We start from the raw sequence: 19,070 nt of genomic DNA, 5'->3' as shown, positions 1-19,070 counted from the left end.
ACTGGAAACAACATTCAGTATTAGAACATAGTTAAATCATCACACATCCATAAAAGGGAGTATTTAGCAGCCATTGACAATGGTTTATGAAAAATTTTAATGAGCTAGGAAACTGCTCATAGAGGAAAAGGCAAGATATAAAATTCTATAAAATGATCAAATATGCTAAAAATGGGAAAAAAAGACTAGCAGCAAACAATACCAAATGTTGACAGGTCCCTTTGGGTAATGGGTTACTAATGATTTTTAGTTTTATACTTTTCTCTATTTTCTAAATTTCCAGTATTATCAGAAAAAAAATCTTAAAATGAGTTATTTTTTAAGAGTGTTAAAAAGTATGACCCAATGCAGTGCCTTGAAAACAGGCCAGCTTCCAAATACCTCATTTTCTTCAACAATGGTGCTCTGAAGCATGAGAGGAAATACGAAATAAAAGGTAGTTTTTATACAGTTTACTTCAGTTATATATTAGAGATTTTGAAGAACTATTACACAAGCCTACTAATTCACATTGTATAGTTTTCTGGTGCCAAAATTACTAAGGTTGTTGCAAACCAGCCAAGAATATGGTGGCTTTATCACATAAACATGATAATTGCAGAGGATTCACAGATTTTCTTTGAAGTCTTTTGTATAATAATTTTAATGGTAATACTAGTTTGGTTTTTCCTAGGTGAAAACAAAGCCTCTCAAATCAACTCTGCTACAAAGCCATTTTCAAGCAATCAAGATTAAAGATACTACTGGTTTGGTGGCCTCTTCTGGTGAAGATGACTGGCAGAGGCTCATAACAAATCAAATAAATGAAACTGAAAAGTCACTAAGCTCAGAAAATGACAACCAACCTAAAAAAAGAAAAGCTGAAGAGATGTTGGAAAAAACAACAGATTAACTGAAATACTGGTATAGTTTTTACTAGAATGAAATGACTACATTTAAAGCTTTACAATTGTCTTCACTTTTCCAATCTTTTCTGATGTGATGAAATTATTTATATCATGAGTTCTAAAAACATTATTTGCTCTGCACATTTGTCATTTGAGAGCTATCCTTTTATTGCAGTTTGCTGTGAGCATCCAATACTCTAAACTTTTGTCTTCCCTGCATGTCTTTTCTTTATAGAGCTTGTTGCTCCTTCAATATCTTTCCTTACAGAACAGAACTTATACAAGACAGACATTGTGACCTTTTGTAACTGTTACTTTGTATCCCCTGGAATTGGTGATTTTAGTTTAAATTTGAGACAACAAATGTCCAGACTAGTCAAAATTTTAATTTATAATGTTTTACTATGATTTAGGGTTTTTTTCCCCCAAAAAGAACAAAATTATATGCATAAAAATTCATGTATCAGAAAGACTCAAAAGGCTGTTTTTCACTTTGTTCAAGTTTTGTTTCCAGGCATTAAGTGTGTCATAGAGTTGTTGCCACTGCTGTTTTCCAAATGTCCGATGTGTGCTATGACTAAAAATTGAAAAATTAAACAGAAAATGTTAGTCAACCTTTTGTCTATCCTCTGGTATTCTTTTATAATATCCTACACGTTTAAATGTAGTTAAAAGCAAGATTAAATATACATAAAAGACATAATTTAGAATTGTAAGTGAATTTAAGAATTAGAAGCTCATTTTTAAAAATTCTTTACCACATTGATCCCAAACCACCTATTCTCTCCTCAACAACTCTATAAAGCAGATACAAAAGTCATTAGTATTCTAGCCAATGCTTAGCCATTAAATGAAATGTGCTGGAAAATAGGACTCTTTCATTAAATAAGCTAATCACATTCAGTCTGAACTTTAATAAAATTATGATAAATAGCAACTATTTAACTACAGTCAACTGATAAAGAACACCACCTTGGTTCTCTAAACATTTAAGTGAAATAATCAAACTAAATTGTTCTATAAAATGCTGCAAAGTATTAAATGTCTTACCTGACAACTACTTTTCTCTGGGTCTGATCAATTTTGCAGTAGACCATTTTAGTTCTTACCGCTGGAAAAAGAAGTTTTACATGGTATGTTATATGGACAATTTCCAAGAAAAACAGCTAAGGTATGAAACTGACCAACTAAGCCATAATAAAACTTTACACAGTTTTCCAGCATTATTTTACAAACTGACTGTTGGACTCTGATAAGCAAAGCAGTATGATGCAACCAAGAGGAAAGTCATACATTTGTCTTATCTTTATTAATATCACATACAGTTTTTACTAAGAATTCTAAGTGTTCTATCCCTACTATTTCATATGAGGAAAAATCCTGATTTCCTAATAAGTTATTACTTCTTTATAGGACTGTTTGAGACTTAGATTAGAAAAAAACCCTGTCAATGGTACCGTACATTTTATTATCTTAGAATAATAAAGATATAATAATCCCAACTTTCAAACTTACAGCTCAGAAAAAAAAAATCCCTGATTAACAGTTAAATCACTTTATAATTGCTGGGGAAGAAGGTCCTGTTTCTAGACTATACATAAATTGCTAATGGTTAACATCTGCAGGTCATTTACTACGTGCCAGGCACTGTGCTTTACCTGCATTCATTCATTTAATCCTCAATCACAAATGAACTCCTACATTCCTGTTTCACAAAGGAAGACCTGGTCTCAAACTCAGGTCTGATACTAAAATCTGTGCCCTTATAACCGCTACGGCATATTACCTAAAGGCCTTTGTTCTACATGATTTCAAGAGATAGAACAAACACCACAAACCACACAATTTAAATTTCCATTCAACTTTCACTCTACTATACGTGTATCTGCTAATTAAACATAACACATTTGCTACAAAAGAATCTCTGTTAGCATAAGGCTCAGTTTCATGATAAAAATATTAGTATGTTCACATAATAGAAATTCTAGAAATAAATGAAAATGTTCTATTTGCCTTACCATCAATAACAAATGCTTCAACATCATCAGCTCCAATTTGAAGTTCTTGCTGCATTGTATCAAAAGAAATTTCTTTATTTTCCACTGCCATTCCCATAAAAGTAAGTAGTCTCATTTTTGCCATATTCTGTTCATGCAACAGACCTAAATAACATAACAGTGAAGCCCGATGAGTATCCATACTAATTAGTCAAGACCTATACACTTACATCTCATGTTAAGTTATGGAAATTACTGTTTGAGCACTTACACAGGATAATTTTGACAAAATTTCTTATATTTACAAACCGTAAACTGACCCCACAATGAAGTTACAAAGTATTTAAAATTACTTTTCTAGAACTATATTTCTTTATTACTAGTGCCATAGGTGATAGGTTCAAAGTTAAGAATGGGCTATAAAATTATTTTTAGGCCCTAAAAGTTTTATATATTTTATATTGTTCATAGTTATACATTTTAGGAGACAAAATCTACAAAGTACATTTCATGAGAACATTTTCTATTTAGTGAATTACCTAAGGTCATTTTCACTAACAGCTTTTCGTTTAAACACAAGCCTATCTACTTAGTGGTTTTTCTGTGTCACTAGGTGCTGGTAAACATGAGGTTTTAAAATATTTTCATGAACATTTTTAGTTATGAAAACATTCTATTTTGCTTCAGGTTACTTTGGATTTAATACTTAAAAATTAAAACTGACAAAATATGTTTACCATTTAGCATTTATAGGCCAATATGGTTAGTACAAGATAAACTTAAATAGTACCAATAACTGTGAGTGATACTTGTTCTTTAGAAGGCAAAAGTAGAAAATTGTATAAATAATTCAAATTTTGCATAATAATTTCTGATGAAACATACCATTACAATTATTCAGATCACAATTTGTTTAACCATAGAAGGAAACTTAAGTAATTATCTAGTCCTGATCCTTTCACTTTCAAAAACAAAACTGAGGAGCAAAGAGATTAAATGACTTACAGTCACAGTAGGCAGTGCTAGACCTAAAATGTAAGTTCAATTATAAAATAAAGGACTATAAATGAAAATAAAATTTATAAATCCTAAATATCCAAATTATAACCTGGTCTAAGCAGAAGCAGAATTATAACACATTATCATATATACTTGTTTTGATACTAAATTATGAAAACAAGTTTTTAAAACTAACCTAGAATTATTTATATGTTCCTTTTCTCTGAACTTTCAAATTATGTAAAATCCACAAATAATCAATCATGTGTCCTCTAATAATTCAGAGCTTCAAGTCTGTATTGTTAAAAAAGTTATCTAAGCACTCCATAAATAAATTTGAAGTTTATAACATTCATATATTAGTGGAAGACTGGGGAAGCCCATTAATATAGGGCATGATCATCTGTTAATTAGCTGTAATTATGATACAGGCTTCCTATTTGGCACAGATTCAACAAAAACATGATCATCATAACTCAAATGAATGAGGTACACAAGTAAGTATTGCTAACTGGGTTTAATGGAAATCTACAAGCATCAAAAAATCAATTAGTGCACATTAACCCTAATTAACAAATGCAAATTAGATTCTGATTAACTTTCTGAAGCAAGAAGGTAGCAACTGGATAACACCAGATTACATGTGGACATGTTAGGGCAATTCAGTTGACACAAGATAATGGTATTGTTGGCCCAAGTTGTCAGTGTTAATAAAAGAAAATGTTTTGACAAACCTATTGCCACCTGTGGAATCTAGACATTTGTAACCAGACTTTCAGCTGTAATAAACGTCTAGATATACATCTAAAACCAAAAATATATACATTTACTAAAATGCTTTTGGGAAAAGCGTCTTACATAAACAAATTTCTAATAGAACGTCATTAATTTGCACAGATATTTAAGAAACAAAAGGCAAATGAGGGAATTTGATTTCTAGTTGGCACAATAAATTAGCAATGTTATGAATTTTTTTCTATCAGAGACCAAGTATTAAAGATTTTCTAAAAAATTCCTTAACATTCCCAGTTCTGTGGACATATACAATTCTCTTTCAATATGATAAAATGATAAACTCCTAAAATTTCTAAGATATGATTTAAAATACTCTTGAAATTAAAACTTATCAGAGGAATGAAGACTATTTCTAGAATGAATTACATAAAACCATTATCTATGTTACACATGGAAACTTAATGTCTAAAAACACTTCAAATCAATGTTTAAAGTCATTTTAAAACAAAACCAAATTTAAAGCCTTTAGGACTCTTGTTCTGAAAAATCAAACTATTAAGTCAGTGAAGTATGAGTTAAAGACTTGCAGGAAGCTGTGCTTTGTTTCATAAAACTAGAATACTACCTTGAAAGAGGAAGTCACAGTGTGTTGTGCCATATTTCAATTTTAAAGTTATAAAAAATCTAATTTTATGGAAACATTTATTCATTACTAATATGTCAAAACCTTAATGCAGTAATAAAAAAATGTGCATCATTGAGCAATTTCTGCATTGTCACTGACCCCTGTCTTAAAATGCTGCAATATAGAAAACGCAATTTTAATGCATGCAATAGCTTATGAACCAGTGCTCCTTTGAAACAGTCAATTACACATCAATGGGGGAGTGTCAAAGTGTTAATTACTACTCCTTTTTCCTTGGTGCGTAAATAAAGCGGTTGCTGACATTAACATTCCATCACATAGCTTCATGCCACATAACAAATTAACTGGGACAGAATGTGGTTTTCTGGGTCTAGTGCACCTGGCAAAGCATTCTATACCAACATACTTGCATCTACTTTATCTTGGTGTATTTCAAATGCCTTATTATGTTCACAGTAAGTCAATCTTCCCCAATTCCAGTGGCTGCACAAAATTTACAGGTGACAGGAATTAATGATTACAAAGTCAAGGACTAAGTAGAATCAAAGTAGATTATAATTATACTTTTCATCTATATCTCAAATAACCAGGAAGACTAAAAATTCAATTTTAATATGGAAAATATAATCAACATCTAATGTATTTTGATTTTCACCTAGTGGGAAACAAAGCACCTTAGTCTCATAGTTGACTTCACTGTCAAAAAAACTGGTAGTTTTAGAACATTTAAAACCTGTCCTAGTGCAGATTTTCTCTTTGTAACTTTAGTATGTTAAAAACAAGCTCCAGAACATATGTTAAAATGTAGAACATAAATGTTGAAATGAGGTTTGCTCAATGAGGATTGCTAAGATTCAATTTAGCAAACATTTACTGAACTCTGATGTGCTAGACAAGAAAAGTCAAAGATAAACTAAGACTTACTATGCTGTCTTGAACAAACTGTAACTAGGAAAGTCTCTACTATCATATAAAATTACTACATCTCCATTCCTAATTCTATCTTTTAGATTTAATTAGCAATGCTATATACTTTTGTTAATGGGGGGTCAGGGAACTAAGCATAAAAGGGGAAAAACTGTTCATCAGTTTTGTGACTACAACTTAAAAAAGCAACAAAAATACAGATCACCACACAGCTAAGGAACAAGGTCTTCTACAAAGAAATGACTTGAAACAGTAACATTTAGCTTCATAAAGTGCCTTTAATCATCAAATTTTATAAGCTCTTAAAACAAGTACTTCCAAAAGTTACCATTATGATCAAAGTAATGGTGATCCTTTCAGTTGCTCTTCTTCTCCCTCCCCCATCCCAAAATTTAAAAAAAACATACATCAATGGAACTATTTCTATCTGAATCTCCTCTAAGCACTTGATTCCTGCTATAACTTTACCTCAATCATGATAAAGAAGAGCTGGAGGGAAAAAGGGCCCAAGTTATGTTTCATACTCCTACTTTCACTGCTTTCTGTCACAAATGCTACCTCTTACACCTTCTCAGTTTTTGATTCCATTTTAAACTGTCCACCTATGTTTGTGCTGTTCTGACATATGCCACTTGTAGGGTAATCTACAAATAAGGCCACAACCATTATCTGCTGGATCTCACAGTGCTTAATAGTTAGAGAGTAGCGTGTTCTCATCTCTCTACCCCTTAAAGAATAAACCCCCAAACTTACCAAGTGAATCAATGAAGTCTTTATTATTCTGATAAAACTTGACATATGATGCCAATTTAGCACTCACAAAAATGGTTAAAAGCTATACAGGTAAGAGAAAAAAAAAAAACTATCAATACAGAATCAAGATTTATACTCAAGATATTTTAAAGACACTGACTCCTAACAATAAAACTCTGTTTTTTTAGTGCAAAAATATCAATCTGATTCATCAAATTACCACTCAAACCATCTGCTTTCACATGGCTCACTTTAAAAATGAAATAATCAGTAAATGCAGTGAGCTCTAAATTATTCACACTGAAAGATGGTGCTTAATGGCACAGTCCAAGTAGAAAATAATTCAAAATGTATTTATTCTTGCACTTGAAAAGTGTGTTCACATGTGTTTTTAGATACCAGATTTAGCTTCCTAATTGGGGCTACAGACAGAAGTAATAAAAAGAAATTTGTATTATCTAAGTCCATAATGGCCATGCAAATGAGGAGATGAAGGAAAGGGAGGAAAAACAGGACTATGTTCAGTGGTTGGAGAAAAGCTAGTCCTGAAATATCAGTTCCTGAAATAAGAATAATAAATAGTTCCTATTGTTCTGGATCTCTCCAATAGTCATTTTTACTAATACAAAGAAAAAGTACTGTTTTGGTTATGTAAGACTTAGGAAAAGAACATCCTTCACATTAAAGGATAAACTACTTACATCATGAATAAGCTCGCCTTCCAAAAACTTGACAGGTTTTAAAGTAAGAAGGTGGTCGAAAAGAAATGCATTTGGATCTTTCAATGCTCGTACAATACACCTTAAATTGGAAAACAAAAATGCAATCTCAGAGTTTTGAAATCCTAGCTTTTCACTGACTTTTTGCAAATCACAAAATATATTTAATTCAGTAAAATATCCAAGAGTCCAATATATACAGCATTAAAAAGGCCACAGAATGCCATATGCCAGACACTAAGTGCTTTATATGCACTGTGTCTCAGTTATTCCTCACAACAACCTAAGAAACACACAGTATCATCATGCCCATTTTATCTATGATGAAACAGACTCAGAACAAGTAACCTGCCCAATAATAAGGACTAACTTGGCATGAAGAAAGAATTTGAACGCAGGCAATCTGACCTCAAAGTCCAGGGTCTTTACTACTAACTACCCTTTTTACCAACTCAGCATGTATAGGTCCACATGAAGCAATAACCCAATAAACAAGTTTCATGATTCTCATTTCTCAGATTTAAAAAACTGATCCTGTTCTTATTATTACTAGTTAGATCTAGGACTGTTTAGGGCCTTTATTCTCATTAGCAATGGGCTAATTTTTGGCAAGCCACCAACTTTCCATCTACGTGCCTTAATGTTCAGAAAACTGATCCAAGACTAGGTTCTACTTCTTAGGTTGGGATCATCATCCCTATGCCAGCAATACCCCATACAGTAAACATCACGCAGCTATTTCACATGCAATCTATGGTTCTTCCAGTATCAACTCCTGAATTTTAGTATCTACATTAGAATCACCAGGGAACACACAGTATCAAATGGCTTTGCATCACTGGTGACTGCAAGCATGATTCGAGTCATATAATTTAGTACTGCAGCTAACCTCTAAGTTGCTGACAAGCCCTCATTAGAACAATATTTAACTTTACCTGTGGGCATCAACTCGAGCCTGGGAAGCATTGTCCTCCGTGTAACTTCCGAGCAATTCCACCATAACTTTTGAAGCAGCATCACTAAAAAGAAGTACTGCTTTAGGAATCTGAAGTATTGTTACTGCCATTCATTCATTTAAAAGGTGTTTTTTTTTTTTTTTTTGAGATAGGGTCCCACTTTGTTGCCTAGGCATGAGCACTTAAGCACCCTGGGCTCAAGTGATCCTCCTGCCTTAGCCTTCCAAGGAGCTGGCCCTACAGGCGCGCACCAACATGGCTGGCTAATTTTTCTATTTTTTGTAGGCACAGGTCTTGCTATGTTACTCAGGCTGGTCTCTAATTCCTGACTCCAAGCAGTCCTCCCACCTCAGCCTCCCAAAGTGTTAGGATTATAGGTGCAAGCCACTGCACCCAGCCTAAAGGTATTTTTTAAGTGTCAGGTTCTATGCTAATGATATATACAATGGTGACTAAAACAGACGTGGTCCCTATCTATAGGAAAAGTCACGGAACTTTCCTTTTAGTAGAAAAGACAGACAACTAAGGAAAAATAACTAATGGGTTTGTGCTATGAAGGCAGTAAGTGGCGATGTAATAAAGTAACAAGGGCAGAACACTGAAAGAGGAGGCTACTTTATACAGTGTGAGCAGGGAAAGTCTCTCTGAAGAGAAGACAGGTAGGATGAGACCTAAAGGATACAAAATATCCTTTTACATCCTTTTCTTGGCCATGAAAAGGCCTGGGGTGGAAGGTGGGTTAAGATACCTTTCCAGGCAGAGGGGAAGACCAAGTATAAAGGCCCTGGGTGCGGAAAAAAGTTTTATGTGTCCCAGAAACTGTTTGGACAGCATACATCAAGTTGGACTAACAACAAATATTTAAATAACTCTACTTAAAATATCCTTCCAATTAAATTATCCTTAAAATTATACAGATCAATTTTCACTAAAGAGAAAAGGGCAAAGTAATTAAATGCATTCAATTTGTACTCTTAGAAATGTTTATCTTCATCCTTATTCCCTTTAAAGTGATCAATCTTTAGCTCATAAAAAGTGTATAGAAAGCTTTGCTAACTGGAAAAACGTTTATTTTTTCATTTTCTAAGAACACTTTTTCCCCACATTTGGATTCAACCTGGGTAAAATCAGTAGGAACAGTATCATTTAAAAAGCTAAATGGGGCCGGGCATGGTGGCTCACGCCTGTAATCCTAGCACTCTGGGAGGTCAAGGCGGATGGATTGTTTGAGCTCAGGAGTTCGAGACCAGCCTGAGCAAGAGCGAGACCCCGTCTCTACTAAAAATAGAAAGAAATTATCTAGCCAACTAACATGTATATATAGAAAAAATTAGCCAGGCATGGTGGCGCATGCCTGTAGTCCCAGCTACTCGGGAGGCTGAGGCAGTAGGATCGTTTAAGCCCAGGAGTTTGAGGTTGCTGTGAGCTAGGCTGACGCCACGGCACTCACTCTAGCCCGGGCAAAAAAAGCGAGACTCTGTCTCAAAAAAAAAAAAAAAAAAAGCTAAATGGTATTCTAAAACTTCTTTCAAAATTAAGGTTTACTAATATACAATTATAGGCATGGCTAAGTGGTAAGCAGCATCTTAAATATGGTGATATAAATGCCAAGCTTGGTGGCAGGTACCCATACTCCCAGCTACTCGGGAGACTGAGGTGGGAGGATCGCTTGAGCCCAGGAGTTCAAGTCCAGCCTGGGCAACACAGTGAGACCTGTCTCTAAAAAAAATTAAATAAATAAAAACATTGTGACATAACTATGAAAATTCAGAGAAAAACTTTAAGAAAAACCATGTTTTACTCATCATTAATTATCTTGTTCCAAACCGCAAACAGATACATGTAATTTTCCAGTTTTAGCAGCCACAGTATACTTCAGTCTAGTACATATTATCAGCTAAAGAAATCTTTTTAATTCACAAAGATCAGATAAAATATTTTTAAAATTTCAAAATATTACGGGGAACAAATGTTTTGTTATGTGGATACCTCGTATGATGCTTGAGTCGGGGCTTTCAGTGTGCCCATCACCAGAACAGTGTTCACTGTACCCAATAGGTAAGTTTTTACCCTTCATCCAGATAAATGAATTCATTTAAAGTGAACAGCATAGCATCTGACATATAGTAACAGCTCAGTTACTAGTGTTATCCTTTAAAATGCATGATACCATCTGCACTCATCAACCACCAATATAAATAAAATCACGAAGGGGGCACCTGTGAATGTTAAAACATACTTTCTTAAAAGGGTGATGCAAATCTCAGAATTCTACTATTTAAAAGCAGAAAAAAAAAGTATTTTATGTATTTTTTGTATTTTATGTATTTCCCCCAACACAGGGATGGGGGAAAAGCAATGAAGGGGTGGGAGTACCACCACCCATACAGGGGACCAGGGAAGGCATTGCTGATGAGGTAATAATGGGCAGACTTAAAAAGGGAGGGAGCCACATGGATCCCTGAGAGAAGAGTGCTCTAGAAAGAATGCTCTAGAACAGTGCTTTGCCTTTCACTCTGAAAGAAGCCACAGGAGGGTTCTGAGTGGAAGGGAGACATAATCTGATCTTCCACATTAAAGAGAACAGACTGTAGTGGGGACAAGGACCAAAACAGGGTCTGGTTAAGAGGCTACTTCAAGAATCAAAATAAGAAATGATGGTGGCTTAGACCATCTGCTAGCAATAGAGGTAGTGAGAAGTTGGCCAGTTTATATTTATTTAGAGCTGACAGGTAGATTAGATGTGGGATATAAGACAAAGAAGTCAAGGGTGAATCCCAGGTTTTGGTCTTGAGCAACAAGAAGAATAGAAATGGCATTTCCCTAAGCTGGAGAAAACAGAAGGGGTTTAGAAGGAAACATCAATGGCTCACTTGTGCAGATGTCAAGTGTGAGATGCCTTTTTGAACATCAGAATGGAAACATTAAATAGGAATAGACATCTGGAGTTCAGGGAAGAAATACAACAGGTAAAAATTTAAAAATCATCAACCTATAGATGGTGTTTAAAGGCTTGAGACTGAATGAGATTACTTAAGGGAGCAACTGAGTATATGGGAGTTGCTGTGCTGACTGGGAAGCACGACCAGCATCGAAGCAGTGAGGGTAGGGATGCTAAGTGTCTCGCAGTGGACTTAACAATCCAGTAATACAAACAATCATCCCCCGCCAAAATGCATTTGGCCCCCAGCGACCTACACAATGACAGCAAAAAAAAACACCCCACAAAACGACTACAGGAAATGAATGTAATAGAGCACAAAAAGTTCTAGGACTGAATTACTCCAATGTTTAGAGTTAGGGAAGATGAGGAGGAACCTACAAATGTGGAGTTGTGAATGAGATAAGAAAAGAATCAGAGAAACAGAAAGGGTCCCCAAAAGCCAACTGAAGAAAATGTTTCAAGAAGGGAAAAAAGTGATCATCTGTGACAAATGCTGCAAATATTTTCTAATATGTTAACATCAGCACCTATCTAGTAGAGAACAATGGGTACTCATGTCCTATCTCGATTTCTCTGAGACTTAGCTTTGGAATCCTTTAGAACATTAGTTACTTCCCCTCTACACCTCACAGACTGAGGACCTACTAACAGCAGTTAAGAGAAATCATCCAGTGAGTAGTTATCTCTGATAAGCATGAGATATTCACAGGGAAATCACAACACCTGTCATTTAAAATTACTGTGCCAGAAAATCAACTAAGTTCTTAAAGGTGAGCTTAAAAAACTGAAAAGGATAGAGAAAGGAATAATAATATCCAACACTTACTGTTTTTTCAATGACACCATCATTTTAAGAACTTTACACGTACATTATCTTAATTTAGTTGACAATCTTGAGGTAAGTACTATCATCATTTCCACTTTGAAGTTGGACACTGAGGTCCACATATGTTAAGTAATTTACTCAGAGTCATACAACAAGTGGTAAACCTAAGATCTGAACCCCAGCAGTCTGACCCCACATCTTGCACAGTGAAAGTCTAGATTAAAACGTGGATTCTTTCTCCCATAGTTTTTACGTCTCCAACAGTTTTACGTCATTTGAAATGGTCTTTGTTATAAGATATTTATTCTCAACACTTTACTGACAACTGGCTAGAATGCTGTCACAAGTATGCCAGCACGAAACAGTGTCCACTCTCAGGATGAAATAGGCTATAAAGGCAAGATCCCCTGCTATCTTCTTTTATGACATCATGTTCCAACTTTCACAACAAAAATACAAACATTTTCTCTTGTATTTTAATTTAAATGGTCTACAGAAAACTTATATTACTTCATCTAACAGAAATATACTAATCTTGCTGATCCTAACGCATTAAACACCCCAGCAGTAAAAGTCAGTATAAAATTTATGCAAGAAAATGAAACTGAAGACTTACTTTTTCTGAAAATGTTTAACCACTATGTGAAAAGAGAAATTGAAAAGCTAGTGCAAAAAACTAGAAGCATCCTTTTATCACACAACACAGCACTAATTCCATAAACTGGACCAAACTTATCATCTGGCAGGCATCCTAAAACTGGGTATATGGAAGAATATTTTGGGTATAAAGTTTTTTGGGTTAAATACAAGACTTAGAAACCCAAGATCTTGCAGAAGCCCAATAGGTACTCATTTGGTATTGTCTACTGCAAAATTTCATCTCAGGGGCATTGTGTATATAGGAGACTGACTGGTAACTTTTGATTGATAGATCCTCACCACCATTAAATAAAAGTGGTAGCACTACCCTGTACTAAGACATCAAAGCACTATTAAATAACTTAGTCCAATGTTATATATAGCTCTGGGATTAGTAATCATACCATTTTTAGAACAAAAGCAAGTTTTGCTTTTTAAAAAGTTTAAAGATGGGGAAAAACTACTTTCATCTTTATAGTTATCTTTAATTCAGTAGGCAAACTTTACAGAAACGGATTTATAGAAACTCTGTGGAGAACAAAGTAGAGCAAATTACTAGCCCTACTTGTCTTTAAAACATCTCCACCTACTTATATTATTGCCTGCTAAGCTGTAAGTTAGTTCATTACTTCTGAATTACCTTTTCTTGCAGTCCACAAGTGCCTCATAAAGTAGTCTTAAAAGGGTGTGTTTTTTTTCAGTGGTGAGATTCCAGTCAGAAATCCATTTTCTAACCTACAATGAGATTAACAAAAGGAGAAAATTTAGTAACACCACTAAATATATTTTCACAATTTAAAAGACAACATTTAGAATACACATATCTGCTAGTTATTTTAGCTATAATGTAAAAGTACATTTCTGATAAGCAGAACAAGTATTCCACATAGTAACTCACTTGATCCAGCTCAGTTGGAATGTACTGGATGGCCCCACAAGACGCGGCCACTTTAATGAGGCTACAATACACTGTGTATCTTACAGGAGTATTCTTATCCATCCCGTGGAAAAGGTTGCTCAGCCTGGTTAACAAATAAAATAACACCTGAGATTAGCAGCCACAGCATTAAGTTCAGGTTATCTGTGCTCACAACAAACGTGTGGCAGGTACTACTAATAACTTCATATTACAAAGGAGGGAACTGGGGTACAGAAGGTTAAGTGACTTGTCCAAGGTCACAGCTAATAACAGCCACAGCTGGCCGTCAAGTTCCAGGATTCCTGCTTTGAATCATTAAAAGTTAGTGACAGGACAATAGCCCCTTAAAATACCAACCCCCTTTCAGTTCTTAACTTACAACTGCAGTCTCAGAGATGGACGTTCACCTTCTCGAAATTTGACCAGCTTTTCACACAGGCTTTCAATCAAAGCTTCTTGCTTGTCTGGTTCCAGGATCAAGAGGAGGGAAACCACGCTGTTCATCACACTTTCAACATCTACACAAGTATTGATAACACAATCAACAATGACAGTACAATATTCAATGTGTGTACTTAAATATGCATTTCCAGTGTTTCAATACAACAAAGGCCATCAGACATAAGATACTTTAAAAAGATGTAATTCAGCTACTGTAAAACTGTTCTAGAGGACTGATATTTTTCCTTCCATGGAGAGCAACAAAAATATAGCATACATGAACTCAAACTAAACTAGCTCTGCTGCATAGCTAAACATTCAGAGAGCAACTTGTATGACATATTTTATTAAAGAGGAAGGAAACTGGTATCTAAGATTTGGTTTCTAACTAGTAAAATAGAGACTGATTTACATGTTTATGTACACCATACACAGACACACTTTCTATTTTTACTGTCATGATATTCAATCATGTGGCAGATACTGGCAAGGTTTTAGGCTAGGATGCTTTCTCAATTAAGGAAAACATCATATATACATATAGAAAATTATTTAGAAATTAAAGCTGTCAATTTTCTGGTTGGATCACTCATTTTCAAGTATTATAAGTATTAACCATATCCCAAGTTTGGTCTCTCATTTTTTTTTTAGTATATTGTCACCGAAGCAAATACCCAAGTTTAAGCTCTAAACCTTAACTAGAAATCAGGACTCCTAATTTTTGAAATTTCCCATTTTATCTTAATAAGTAAGAAATAAACCTAATAATAAAATGGCTTTTAGATTACTTGAAATTATATACCATTTGATATTAATCTAAACCTTACGAACAGAAAAGAGCTTTTTTTCCCCTTCAGTTCATTCTGAAACTATCAGCATTTAACGTGGGTAATAACATTCAAGAAATAAATATACCTGATGTTAAAACATGTTTTCTCAAAACAGGCTCACTTAATAGGTAAAATAGATTAGATAAACTGAAAGCATGTTTAATCTTATCTTTAAGATTAAAAACAATAGTGCCTAGACTATAGTTAACAATATATTGTAGAGTTCAAATAGCTAGAAGAGAAGAACTGGAAGGTTAGGTTCTCAACTCAAAGATAAATGTTTGAGGTGATGGATATCTAATTACTCTGATTTGATCATTACACACTGCATGCATGTATCAAAATATCACATGTACCCCCAAAATACATACAACCATTATGTATCTATTTTTTAAAAAGTCCTAAGATCTGAAATTCAAAACATAAAAATATTTGTTGGGTCTGTGGGTCTCACATCCACAGATTCACCCAACCTTGGATGGAAAATATTTGGGGGGAAGATAAAAAATATTACAACAATAAAAAAATACAGCATAACAACTATTTATATAGCATTTACATTGTATTAGGTATTATAAGTAATTGAGAGATGATTTAAAGTATATAGGAAGATGGGCATAGATTATACGCGAATCCACAGGTTTTAGTATCCACTGGGGTTCCTGGAACCAATTCTCCCTCCACCCAACCTTGGATACCAAAGGACAACTTTGTAATTCACAAGAAAATTTTAAAAATAGATTCTTATTATTAGTATGAAATATTAGAAAATATTAAAAACCTTTATCATCTTCCTTCAGACATACATCACAGGCTTCAATAATTTGAGCTAAATCTACATGAAGTCCGCCTTCTGCATTCTCTTCTGAGATCTCAGCTCCTTTAGATTTCAGGTAAGCACGAAGCTCAGCAGCCTGTTGAATGAAATAGGGTTACTATATATTTAGAAAACTGACCATGAATGACAAAACACAAAATCTCAACCCATTCTGTTCTATTTCTCAAAAAACAGAATGCAGACACTGTACTCAACAACTACTTCCAATTATGTTAAAGAACTTCTCCCTCACTCATTTTCATGACAACTGCACAGGAGCCAAAGGTTTTTCTCCAGAAGGCCCAGGGGCTCCTTAAGACACACTATTGCATACGTGGATCACCTTCAGAATTTCTCTCATGCCATCTGTACCCTGCTAGACTTCCAGTATATAGCAAAAACCTTTCTAATATAACTCAAAAGATTTCCATGGGTTGGGGGGTAAAGAGGGCTTTTGGGGAGAAGAAATCAATCTGACTTGGTAAATTTAACTTTTTTGAAAGATATGAAAATTTTTTTGCTCTCAAATGTATATATAAACACAGTTACTAGAAAAGTTAGACACTACCTTGGCAAAAGGGTAATCATTTATTAATTATTTGAGAACCTATTTGAGACTAGCATTTTGGGAGATACAAAGAGATAAAGATAATGTCTGTGAATGTTGCTTTAGAATAAAATATTTATATCAAATTGATCTACTACGTAACTAATCTCTTAAAATGCAAAGTGAATATCTGGGTCAAAAAGCACCTTTGGTCCTACAAAAACAAAACTACGTACCACATTCACTCATTTGGCATTTCCTACCCTACTGCCTACATATAATATTTAATAATTTTCTTTTGGCAACTTGTTACTATGGCAGCCAAACAAATGCAGATGGTTTTAAAGATAATAAAATGAAGTGAAACAGGCAGACGAAAAAATACCACTAGTAAACGCACAGGTATCACATTTTCTAGACCAAAACAAAAAAATCTTGGTGGAGGCCATTAGATTTTTAAACCTCAAAATATGTTTAGTTACCTTAGAAAAGTATGTTAAATCTATAGCTCTGATGGTACTATCCTTTCAGATAACAAGAACATAGTAACTTCATACAGGAGTTGGTATCATAAGCAAGATTTCAAAAAAAAAAAAAAAAAAAAAACAACCCACCGTCACCTTCTCTATGAAGGAAGCATAAAACATGGTCCGATCAAGAAAAACGGCACTGGTTCACTTTCTGCTTTCCAGATACAAAGCAAACTTTTTCTAATGACTATTCAGTTAACAGTTTATTGTTTTTATGTCATCCTCATTGGCCACAAGTGGTTGTGAAGCAGTATAAACGAAAGAAAACAAACAAAAAAAAAGATTAAGAAATCCATTTCTTAACTTTAACCAGGCTGAGAATGTGACCAAAGTTAAACTCCCGAAGCAATCACATATGTCCCTGTGAAAGGACTGCCTAGTGTGAAACTGATAAATCTGAAGAAAAGAAGCACAAATGACACTCTAAAATGTAGTAAATGACATATTTCTCCATCCACAGGTACATTAAAAAAAAAAAAAATCCAACACTTTTTCAGTAACCTAATAACCAACTGCTGGTAACACGCTTCCATTCCTATTCAGGTTTTTTTGTTTGTTTTGTCTTTTATATCTTCCTTTCTATCTCTGCTTAAACTCCCTCCCTATCCTTGAAATTTTTCCTCTTTTTTCATTTTCCCTAACTTGCTCTTCAGGGCTGCAGGACTGCATTTCTACCAAAGGGGGGGAAAAATCGCTTCTGCAATTCTAGAATTTACCTTAGACTTGTAAAGACATGGAAACCAAAACGTCCATGTTAGCGAAGTAGCAGAAATAAACAAAATGACAAACTAAGGACTTCACAGAATAGTTTTCAGCTATACAAAATTAAAGAATATCACTTCATGTTTACTTTAACCCCAACCAATTAAACTTTTGTTACGGGGAAAATGAGAAACATCTGCCCTGCATACCAAAGAGCAAACCCCAAATGGGAAATTTAAAACTATCAGAAGGAGGCACCAGGTGTATGTATGCTTTAAACTATATGAGGGTGGAAATGACCTTTTCGGGATACAAAACAACTCTTGCGCTAGTACTTGCCCAAGTGGTACTAGAAAGCACAGGTCTACATATAAAATACGGGTCACCTTCGCCTTTGTGCACAATAGTAAAACCACTTTGATCTTTAGTACAATATTATTTTTCCCTAGACTGTTTATGCGGACTACAGATTCGCCTCCTCCCACTCCGGAAGGGGCTGCATTTGGGGGACGGAAGCACACACCATTCCTAATTAGTCAAAAAGTACCATATCATAAGTGACTCCAGACTGGGAGCGTCCCGCGCCAACCAGGAAGCTGGCCGTGGAGTGTCGGGGCCCACGCTGGGACCGCCGGCCGGCTTGCTGGTGCGAACCGAGGCCAGGAACGCGCGCCCGTGCCTCGTGGGAGACAGCTGTGGGTCTCCGCCCCGGAGCCAGCTCCGCGAGGCGGCGTCCCGCCCGCCCGGCCCAGGCTCGGCAGACATCCCTCATGCCCCCGAGGCATCCCCAGCCCACCCTGGCGGCACCCGCAGCCCGGGAGCACACCTGGTCTTCCTCACTGATATCGATGAAGGCCGGGACGCTCATGGTGAAGGCCCAGGAACCGCGTAGACTCCACTCGCAAACCACGCCGACCGGAAAAGGGAGCCGCGCCGCTGTCTGGTTCCACACAATCACTTCCGGGTCACTCCGCGCACGTCCTGGCGGGTCCGGGTTGCTGGGACGGGCGGGGCCGGGAGAGCCAATCGTACCGCGCGCTCTCTCCGCGGCTGGGGGCGCGGGGGGCGCGGCGGGCGCGGCTGGGTGGGCCTCGCGGGCAGGACTTGCTGCGCCTGGTTCTAGTGAAGTTTCTCGCGGCTTCTGGCTTCCTGGACCTTGTAGCTTATTGTCCTTGGACCGCGCCCGCACCTCCCTAACTCCTCCTTCTCCCTGAAATTTTAGGCTTGCTCGGTCGTGCCATGTGCTGGTGGGTTTG

General features: G+C 35.8%; 2 protein-coding genes across 3 annotated transcripts in view; one reads left to right on the top strand and one right to left on the bottom strand.

The window, feature by feature from the left end:
- Positions 1-892, top strand: part of CCDC73 (coiled-coil domain containing 73) — a 93,682-nt gene extending 92,790 nt beyond the window's left edge. Inside the window, exon 17 of the mRNA XM_045557009.1 lies at positions 674-892. Coding sequence (XP_045412965.1) covers positions 674-892 — 219 coding nt within the window. The remainder of the gene's footprint in view (positions 1-673) is intronic.
- A 383-nt stretch (positions 893-1,275) lies between these two features.
- Positions 1,276-18,792, bottom strand: EIF3M (eukaryotic translation initiation factor 3 subunit M). 2 transcript variants are annotated; one of them, XM_045557741.1, is made up of 11 exons: positions 18,641-18,792; positions 16,000-16,132; positions 14,327-14,465; positions 13,927-14,050; positions 13,669-13,763; positions 8,599-8,682; positions 7,646-7,745; positions 6,945-7,026; positions 2,906-3,049; positions 1,938-1,998; positions 1,276-1,464 (listed from the first exon to the last, which is right to left on the bottom strand). In XM_045557741.1, the coding sequence occupies exons 1-11, from the start codon at positions 18,680-18,682 to the stop codon at positions 1,344-1,346; spliced, it is 1,125 nt and encodes a 374-aa protein (XP_045413697.1). In that variant the 5' UTR covers positions 18,683-18,792; the 3' UTR covers positions 1,276-1,343. The 2 variants fall into 2 exon arrangements, with proteins under 2 accessions (XP_045413697.1, XP_045413700.1); XM_045557744.1 differs by lacking the exon at positions 18,641-18,792 and adding an exon at positions 17,197-18,529.
- Between the last annotated feature and the right edge of the window lie 278 nt (positions 18,793-19,070).

This window comes from Lemur catta, chromosome 7, assembly GCF_020740605.2.
Source record: "Lemur catta isolate mLemCat1 chromosome 7, mLemCat1.pri, whole genome shotgun sequence".
Taxonomy (NCBI): Eukaryota; Metazoa; Chordata; class Mammalia; order Primates; family Lemuridae; genus Lemur; species Lemur catta.
This window is presented reverse-complemented; position numbering and strand designations above follow the sequence as displayed.